We start from the raw sequence: 9,235 nt of genomic DNA on the forward strand, positions 1-9,235 counted from the left end.
TATGCCAGTATTGAGATGATCATATGGTTTCTGTCCTTGAATCTGTGAATGTGGCAAAGTACATGAATAAATTGTCAATTTGAAAAGAACTGTGCATTCCTCAAATAAACCCAGCTTTGTCACCACACAGCTTTCTTTAACTGGTATGTCAGAGTCTATTTGCTAATATCCTGTCGAAGATTTCTGTATCTATATTCACACGTAAAACTGGCCTACAATTTTACGTCTTACCTGGTTTCACCATCACTGTTGAACAAGCACATAAAACCTGGCAGAGGAACTCTTTCTTAGTCTCCGGAAGTGCTGGCATAAAACTGGGATGTTTGGTTCAATTTGCCCATAAAGCCACTGGGGCCTGGTGTCTTTTGTGTGCATGGCACGGACAATGTGAGAGCAGGAGAGACTGCTCCTGCCGTGCTCTCTACAATCGAGACAGGTGTGGAGGGGCCAGAAACATACCCGCCCCCTTTATCCCCCATGCTGGGAGGGACTGGGGGTGGGAGGAGACGGGGACGACAGAGAGTGAGGTGGCTGGATGGCATCACTGACTCGATGGACATGAGTCTGGGTGGACTCCGGGCGTTGGTGATGGACAGGGAGGCCTGGTGTGCTGTGGTTCATGGGGTCGCGGAGTTGGACATGACTGAGAGACTGGACTGGACTGAAGCGTGAGTTACAGACTCCACTCCGTTTCTGCAACACTGTCGCCACACGCAGTATATATATATGCCCACCTTAGAAGGCCAGATGGAAAGGGTACATAAACATGAATAAACCTCTTGCATTCTCAATCAAGATCACTGGAAGACTCCATTGAACCAAAGTCCACCATTAAAACAGGGAGGTGGCCTAGGTGGAGGGGCTTCCCAGGTGACATCAGGGGTAGAGAACCCGCCTGCCAATGTGGAGATACAAGAGACACGGGTTCGATCCCTGGGTGGGGAAGATCCCCTGGAAGAGGACATGGCAGCCCACTCCAATATTCTTGCCTGCAGAATCCCATGGACAGGGGAGCCTGGTGGGTTACAGTCCACGGGGTCGCAAAGAGTCAGACAAGACTGAAGTGACTTAGCATGCACGCATGGCCTAGTTTTAGGCACAAAAGCCACGTGACGTCGAAGAGACCTGCACATGGCTTGTCTGTGATCTGACTGGTCCCACAATTCCAGGGATGCCTGAAACTAGCTCTCTTCTCCTACTTGGGTTGTTCTGGAAAAAAATTCTGAGATGTTCTGAGAGTCAGAGATTTACCTGCTGTCACAAAGCCAAGTGAGGGCCAAGCCTGACCTCCTCCCACCAGGCGCCAGGCTGCAGGATCCTGCCCCCAGCCCCACCCCGCCCCTCACTCACCTCCCGGCCGGTAAGGATGTGGCGGGCCAGCTTGACTTTGGCGAAGTTGCCTTTCCCGATGGTCCTCAGCAGGCGGTAGTTGCCCACGTGGGGCTGCTCCTCGGGACAGGAGGCGATGGAATTCCGGCAGCGGGCGCCCAGGGAGCGGCTGGACCAGGACGGGCCCTTGTCCGAGGAGCGGCCGCTGCCCAGGGTGCCATGCTGAGTGGGGGAGATGGAGCATGAGTGGCGGGCAGCGCCCGTCCAACCCACCAGTGTGCTGGGGTGGCTAACTCCAGCCATGGCCACTGCCCCCCTCAAGGCCCTTTGCAAACCCACGCGAGACAGCCCTTTGGTTCCCCTATCCTTCTCTCCAAAAAGACATCTCCAAGAACAAAGATGCTGGGGGCCCCCCAACTCTTAGGCACCTGGGACCCCAGACATCAGCTGTCTTCTTCTTTACCCTTCCCTGTGATCAGGCTACCCCTGCCTCAACTTCCTTTCCTAATTACTAGGACCTCCATCAGCTCCAAGATACTTTATTCTAACGCTGCAGCCCTCAACCCCCATGTCTGAATTTAACCGTCTACCCCAGCCCTCACTGCTCCCAACTTTCCATATTCTCTATCTCTGTTCCCACCCAGCCCCTCAATTCCATGGCAAACCCGTGTATCAACATTTCACTCCCAGTTTCCCGCTCCTAATGTTTTCTTCTGATCATTACTGCCCCCAGTTCTACTCCAAACACTGTAACCAACCGTTTTTCATTCCACCCTGACACTGTAGGCCTCACTGTTAACCTTCCTCCCGTAGGAAACTTTGTTGCCTCCTCGACCTGTCCCCTACCTCCACCACCGCCCTGTGAAACAATGCAGCTCCATTGGCGCCCTGACCCGCGGTCTCCCACGCCACACCACAATCTGTCCCTGATGTTCTGTTCCTGCCGTCCTGTCCCTCCTGGGCCTCTCCCCCTGCAGGTCACCTGCCTGCTCCTGGCTGCCCTGCCCTCATTGTGAGCCCCAGGGACTGTGCCTCCCTTTCAGAGCTGGGGCCCAGGGTGCGGAAGACAGAGGCCCCAGCCAAGACGGCTCAGCTCAGACACTGTGCTGTCCCTGAGCCCTTCCCAGGGCTGGGGGATGGGACTCAGGAGGACAGGGAACTGAGGAAGAGAGAAGGCTAAATATGCAACAAAGAGGACGGCCCAGGGCAGCTCCTTGCAGGGACTCTGCCAGGCCACTTAACAGAGATGAGGACCAACATCTAATGAGCACTGGTCATTAAGGCATCAACATCCCCATTTTACAGGTAGGGAAACTGAGGCTCAGGGCTTCCCGGGTGGCTCAGATGGTAAAGAATCTGCCTGCAATGCAGAAGACCTGAGTTCAATCCCTTGGTTGGAAAGATCCCTTGGAGAAGGGAATGGCTACCCATTCCAGTATTCCTGTCTGGAGATTTCTGGGACAGAAGAGCCTGGAGGGCTACATATAGTCCATGGGGTCACAAACAGTTGGACACGACTGAGTAACTAACACTTTCACTTTCAACTGGGGTTCACAGCTGGGACCTGAACCCAGACCGTGTACCCCAGAGTTGATGTCTTCCCCTTCGCCACACCATGCCGTCTCACGCTCCTGTCATTTTTAAGTAGCCTTTACCATGGGGCAAATCCTGGGCTTTAATGCACTTCATCTGCATTTAATCCCCACAGCAGCCCGATGAGGGTGGCACCAGCACCCCCATATTCCAGAGGAGAAACTGAGGCTTGCGATGAGATGCTGCCTTGTCAAGGTCACACGGTTCATTCATAAGAAAAAGGGAGGTTATGTTCCCCACGAGGGGCAGAAAAACAGCCGCAGTGCTGCAGCCCGAGTTGCATGCCTGAGGCCCACTGTACCATCACCGTGGCCTCCAAGGGGGCCCAACTACAATCTGCACTCCCTACACGGGGACCCCAGGGCTAAGGCACGGTCAGTACCTTGCCCAAGGTCACAAGGCAGAAGGAGCAGAGTGCCTAGGATTTGAACCCGGCTCTGCAGACTCCTGAGCTCCCAGCTCCTTCCCACATCCCCCGCTGGGCTGCTCACAACCCCGGGCCTCCTCCCAGGGGAAGGTGGGAAGGAAGTTGGAGATCCTGGCAGATAACGGCTCTGATTCTCACCCAGATAAAGGCTTGGAGAAGAATCCCCATTAGGTGGCACCGGGGGAGCCAACTGGGGCTGGGCTGGCATCCCACTGAATGCAGAGTGGCTGAGGGACCCCTGCAAGGGGCTTCTGGGGCAGTGGGTGATAGAGCCCCCAGGGGCTGGGGACGGGAGCTAAAATTGGCCAGTACCACCAGCTGGCCCGGCTCCCTCCTGACCGGCTGGCGCCCCAACACTAGGCCTGTTGCTAGGGAACCTCCAGAGGCTGGGAGGTAGGGGGCCTGGAACTTGGGCATGACCCCACACGGCTGTCGTCATGGTAGGTGGCGTCACGTCCAGGTGGCAAAGGAGGGGGGTATGACCTCAGATTCCAGAAGGAGAGAGGTGACCCTCTGCCAGAACTGACCAGCAGGTCTTACAGACTAGAGTTGGGAGGAAAGGGGAGAATTAACCATCCCTGAATTTCCCCACACATCTGAACAAGAGGAGGAGGAAGTGCTTGTATGAGCCCTGTTTGCTGGATGAGGAAGCTGAGGTTCAGAGAGGTGAGGTCACTTGCCTGAGGTCACACAGCTAGGGAGGGACAGAAACTAGATGTGAACTTATGCTTCTCCGGATAACCAAAGTCATAACAACAACAACAACAATAGCAGCTACATTAGGCCTAGCCCTATGCATCTTACTCACAAAATCTCTTTGGCTCCTTTTACAACATCCCTAACAGGGAGGCGCTACCATCAATCCCATTTAGAGGTGAACTGAGGCTCCAGGCAGGGAATGGGCCTGCAAGCCCGCACAGCAACCAATGACAGCCCTGCACTGAGGATCCATGGCCGTCTGACTCGTACCCACAGTCACAATAGCTGCAAACACGTGTGGAGCGTGTCCCGTGTGTCAGGCTTTGCCCCTATCATCCCGACTAATCCTCTGAGGAATTCAAGTGATCATCCCCATTTTGCAGGGCAGGAAACTGAGGCTCAGAAGTCAAGAACCAGTTATCTGAGGTCACAGGGCGAAGCGGCTGGCAGAGCCAGGCCTGTGGGCTCCCTGTCACTGCCTGGGGTGACCAGGGGAGCGGTGGTTCTCATTGGAGACTCCAAATCAGAGTCTGGCCCAGAGCATGATGGCCGGTGGCGGCAGTGGTGATGGTGATGAGGGACAGAGTTTTCTGAGGCAGGGTCCTGCGAGACGAAGGCACAGAGACAAAACTCTCTGGTGGGCATCTAGGGTGATGGTGGCTGGGGATTGGCAGGGAGCTGGCAGAACGCCCTGGGGGGAAAGCGATGAAGAACCCAGCTGGGGAAAAGTCTGGCATTGTTTGGTGGGAGAGTCTTCAGAAGTGCTGAGAGTAATCAGAAATCAGGGAAATGAAGAATAGGGGGATCACGCTGGGGTTGTGCTGGGCTGTGGTGTAGGGGCAGGGGGACCTGGGAATAGTGGGAAGGGTTTAGGCCATGGGACAGTGGAAGTTAGCGGCCAAGGATACCTGAGCCAGGGGCCTGGGTCTTGAAGAAACTCCTAGAAGTTAAAGAAGAGGGTTTCTAGGAGCAGTCCCTGGAACCAGAGAAAGGTCCAGGGGGCTGAAACCCTGGGGAAGGGGCTTCCCGGGCAAGTGGTGTATCCAAGGAACAAAGGCTGAGCCTGTTGGAAGGTCAGGGGCCTAGGAACCTGGGGAGAAAGCTCCCAGCGGACAGACCCCAAGAGATGAGGGCTTAGAGCAGGGCAAGACCAGAAGCTTCAAGCCCAGGAGTCTTCTGGAAGAAAGAACTGGGGCCAGGCCTTGTGAGCTGGGGAAGGGCTCTGATGCTGAGGTGGGGGTTTCCCTGGGAGGCCAGACCCCCTGGCAAGGAAGAAGGAGGCCCTGGGGGCAGCAGAAGGGATGGGGGCCTGGAGCTCTAAGGGGTGAGGCAGTATCCTGTGAGGAGGGGGGGGTCACAGGATTGGGAGCTTGAGGAGGGGGCTTGCCTGAAGCAGAGAAGTTGATACAGGAAGGATGAGGCCTGGAGTCAGACTGGTTCAGGGCCTAGAAATCTGAGACTGAGCTAGGGGGACCTGGAAGTTGGAGGCCAAGGCTTCCTGGGAGAGGAAGAGACCAGAGAGTATCCGGGGGGGATCTGTGGGGATGGGAGGTGCTGAGGATCCAGAGACAGGGCTGCTTGGAAGATGGGGACCAGGCCTTGGAAGTGGAGAGACCTTGAACAAGCTAGAAAGGGCCCTCAGCCCAGGAAAGGTGGAACTGGCTTCCTGTGAGGGGGTGCCCACAGGAGCCGGGAGCATTCCAGAGAGCCGGAAAGCTGTGGATGAGAGGAGGGGATCATAGGGAGCCCAGCACTCAGATCCAGTCGGAGAAGGCCAGGGGCAGAGGAAGCACCGGGCCAGGCCTCCCTGGGTCGGGGAGCGGGGGCCGGGGCTGGGCCTTGGGGTCAGGAGCCCGGCAAATCCGGGAGGCGGCCAGCTGTCGGATGCGGGCTGGCATGGAGGGGAAGGGGCTTAAGAGGACGCCGGAGAAGGGAGGGGCTCCTGCAAGGCAGGGGAGGGGGCTTCCTGGAGAGAAGAGACCCGAGCGGAAGCGGTCTGCAGAGGGACAAGAGAGGGGTCCCGCGAGAGGGGCGCCCCCAGGGGTCGGGCTGGGCTGAGGAGTGAGTGGGGGAGGGTCGAGAGGCCTGGAAGTCCGGGCGGGGGTCGGGGGGTGGCGGGCCGGGCCGGGAAAACGAAGGTAGGGGCTTGTGTGGCCAGGGGCACAGCAGGGCGAGGGGTTCGGCGGCCAGACCCGGCCGGGGCTCCCCAAGGGGCCGGGCCCCACTCACCGTGTCCGAGTTCCGATCGTTGCCCGGGGCTAGCGCCGTCCGCGAAGACATCTTCTCCAAGTCCCGGGGGACTGGGCGGCCGGGTCGGGGGGGGCGGGGGTCCCGGGGTCCCCTGTCTTCCCCTCCCCCCCCGCCGGCCTGGGCACGCGAGCTCAAAAGCTGGGCGCCGCGGACACCCGGCTTCACGCCGTGGGAGAGGGGCAGGGCGGGGGAGGGAAAGGGATGCCGAGGGTCCTAGCGGCCCCGAACGGCGGGGGCCCGGGGCGCCATGGGGGCGGCGGGCTGGCGGGAGGGCGGGGGCCGGGGAGGGGGCGCGGAGCCTGCCCGGGCGGCGGCGGAGGGAGGCGGCGGAGGGGCCGGGGAGGAAGGGACGTCAGGGGGCGGGGCGCGCGGGGCGGGGCCGCCGAGACCCCGCCCCCCGCCGCCGGCGCTTAAAGGCGCAGGCCGGGGCCGGCCGGGCGCTCTGGGGGCGGAGGCAGGTCTGGGCGCGTCGGCTAGGAGCAGGTTCTCACCGGAGAGCGGAGACTCACCGGAAGAGGGGCAGTGAGAAAGGCACAGGCACGGCGCCAGAGACGCAGAGAAAGATACCGAGAGGCGCAGACACGCGGAGGCTCAGGAAGAGAGACACAAAGAGACACAAAGAGATAGAGAGACAGGGGTAGGGATAAACACAGAGACACAAAGAGATGAGCGGGCAGCCAGACGACGGAGCGGCCAAAAGACAGAAAGGCAGAACGAGGGAGAAACGCTGGCAGACAGGCAGGGTGAGAGTCGCGGAGACGCAGAGAGCGACAGGGACTGATCGACCCACGCACAGAGACAGAAGCAGGGTCGGAGGTGCAGAGACCTGAGAAGAGAATGGAGACAGAGGAGCCCCCAAAGGCGACAGCCAGGCCGGCGGCGCTTCCCTGCTCTCCCTCCCAGCCCCGCCTCCTCCCCACTCCAGGAAGCTCTGGGGACCGCGGGCTAAGGACGCTTGGGGGGACGGTGTCTGGGCGGAGCCACCGAGGAAGAATGACCAACCTCTCTAGCAATGCTTCCTCCCTCCTCCCAGAAAACTCCAGACCCCAAGGTTATGGGTTGCAGTCTCCTTTCCTTTGCAACCCAGTTGGGGTCCCAGGACTCTGTGTCCAGCTCTGGCACTCAGGACGGGCACTGGCTCTTTCTGGGCCTCAGTTTCACACTTCTATAAAGGGAGGGGGAGGATCTGCATGTTGCCTTCCTAGTGGGGCTGAAGTAGGTGCAAAAGAACCTGGTGCAAGTATTCTCCTGCTAGGCAAACTGAGACCAGAGAGGTCAAGGGCTTTGCTGAGATCACAGAGTGCTATGGGGACCACTCGTCCCTTCTAGACCAGGGTGGAATGACAGGCAGAGGGACACTGCCCTGGCCTTGGATTCAGCCCTTGCATGGGATCGATGTCTGTTTGAACGTCTTCCTGAACCTCAGTTTCCCTTTCTAAAAAACTGGTTTGACAATAATAGCAGCCTGCTGGAGCCAGCTCAGCAAGCTGATTGTTGAAGTCTCAGGGATTTTGGAGCTGGTTGTTAAACAGTCATTATTAAAAATTAAATTATGCAAACATACAATTAAATAAATTATATTTAAAGCAAAGATAATAGTCATCATGTCGTAATTATTTTACATTTTGTCCTTATGTGTGATCCTGAGGTTATTTACATCTACTGTATTCTGTTACAATGAAATTGCTATCTAAGGGGTGACTGCACATCTCTTTTCCCCCAAACGCTTTCAATGATGTCACCCTGGTAGCATGGAACTAGCCATGGTGGGAATATTTACACCATGGAAATTGGCACGTGCTACAAAGAAAGGCTTTCCGCCCTCACTCTGCAGAGAGCTGGTTGTAACATATTGACCTGTATATCACTGCTTGATACTATCAGCTACATCTACGCACAGAGGCTTCCTCTGTGCCAGGCTTTGAGCACTTCATCCTTTCTGCTACAGCATGAGATTGGACCATCATTGTCAGCCCCGCTTAGAGGAAAAACCACATGCTGAAATCCACACAGCTGGTAAGCAGCAGAGCTGAGATTTGAACACGTCACCGAACTCCACAAGGTAGGCTCTTGTCCACTATGGTTTCCTGTCTCTGCAGAGTAAAAGTAGCAGCCTAGCTCTGTGACAAATTAATGAGACTATGTAAGGAAAGCAGTTCTTGCGGGAACAGATTAGAATTTCTTAAAAGGGTGATATTATTATTATTCAACAAATAAAGCCTGAGGAGTCTCAGGGATGGTGGGAGGCAGAGAGGGAGAAGCTCAGAATGTTGTTCTGGAAGCTTTGGGATCCCAAGTGTTCTGCGGGATGAGGGGTGGGGTCTTGGGAATGGATAGAGAGAGAGGCTGAATCCGCCCAATCCCTTCCCAGCCCTAGCTCTGACAGCTGCAGTTCTCCAAAACACCACACGAGGGCAGAAGATCACCTCCCTACACAGGTTGCCCACCACTCTTCAGGGCTCACCTTGGCTCCTTAGTTCCCAGTATGGTCCCCACCTCATTTCCCAGATGGGGAGACTGAGGCTTAAAGAGGGGAGGCTGTGGCATGGATAACCTTAAAAAATTATGCTCATCAAAAGAAGCACACAAAAGACCACTTACTGTATAATTCCATTTATAAGAAATGGGCTTTCCAGGTGGCTCAGTTGAAAAGGAATCTGTCTGCCAATGCAGGAGATGAGGGTTTGATCCCTGGGTCGAGAAGATTTCCTGGAGAAGGAAATGGCAACCCACTCTGGTATTCTGTCCTGGGAAATTCCATGGATAGAGGAGCCTGGAGGGCTACAGTCCATGGGGTTGTAAAGAGTTGGACACAACTTCACAACTAAACAACAACAAATTTATATGAAATATCCTGAACAGGTAAATCTTTAGTGGCAGAAAGTAGATTCAGGGTTGCCAAAGGCTGGGGGGAGAGTGCAGTAAGGAACGACTGCT

The 9,235-nt window shown here is 56.5% G+C and overlaps 1 protein-coding gene across 2 annotated transcripts in view; it reads right to left on the reverse strand.

Annotated features, from left to right (window-relative positions):
• The window catches only part of MARK4 (microtubule affinity regulating kinase 4), a 30,315-nt gene extending 23,681 nt beyond the window's left edge, over nt 1-6,634 (reverse strand). Inside the window, exons 1-2 of one of the 2 annotated variants that reach the window (XM_055411882.2) lie at nt 6,278-6,630; nt 1,351-1,551 (exon numbers count right to left, since the gene is read on the reverse strand). In XM_055411882.2, the coding sequence (XP_055267857.1) occupies nt 1,351-1,551; nt 6,278-6,328 (252 nt within the window). In that variant the 5' untranslated portion in view covers nt 6,329-6,630. Of the gene's footprint in view, nt 1-1,350; nt 1,552-6,277 lie in introns of both variants that reach the window. The other variant, XM_055411883.2, reaches the window with a different exon arrangement.
• Between the last annotated feature and the right edge of the window lie 2,601 nt (nt 6,635-9,235).

Source organism: Moschus berezovskii, chromosome 22 (genome assembly GCF_049115385.1).
Source record: "Moschus berezovskii isolate FMDL1 chromosome 22, NW_MosBer_1.0, whole genome shotgun sequence".
Taxonomy (NCBI): domain Eukaryota; kingdom Metazoa; phylum Chordata; class Mammalia; order Artiodactyla; family Moschidae; genus Moschus; species Moschus berezovskii.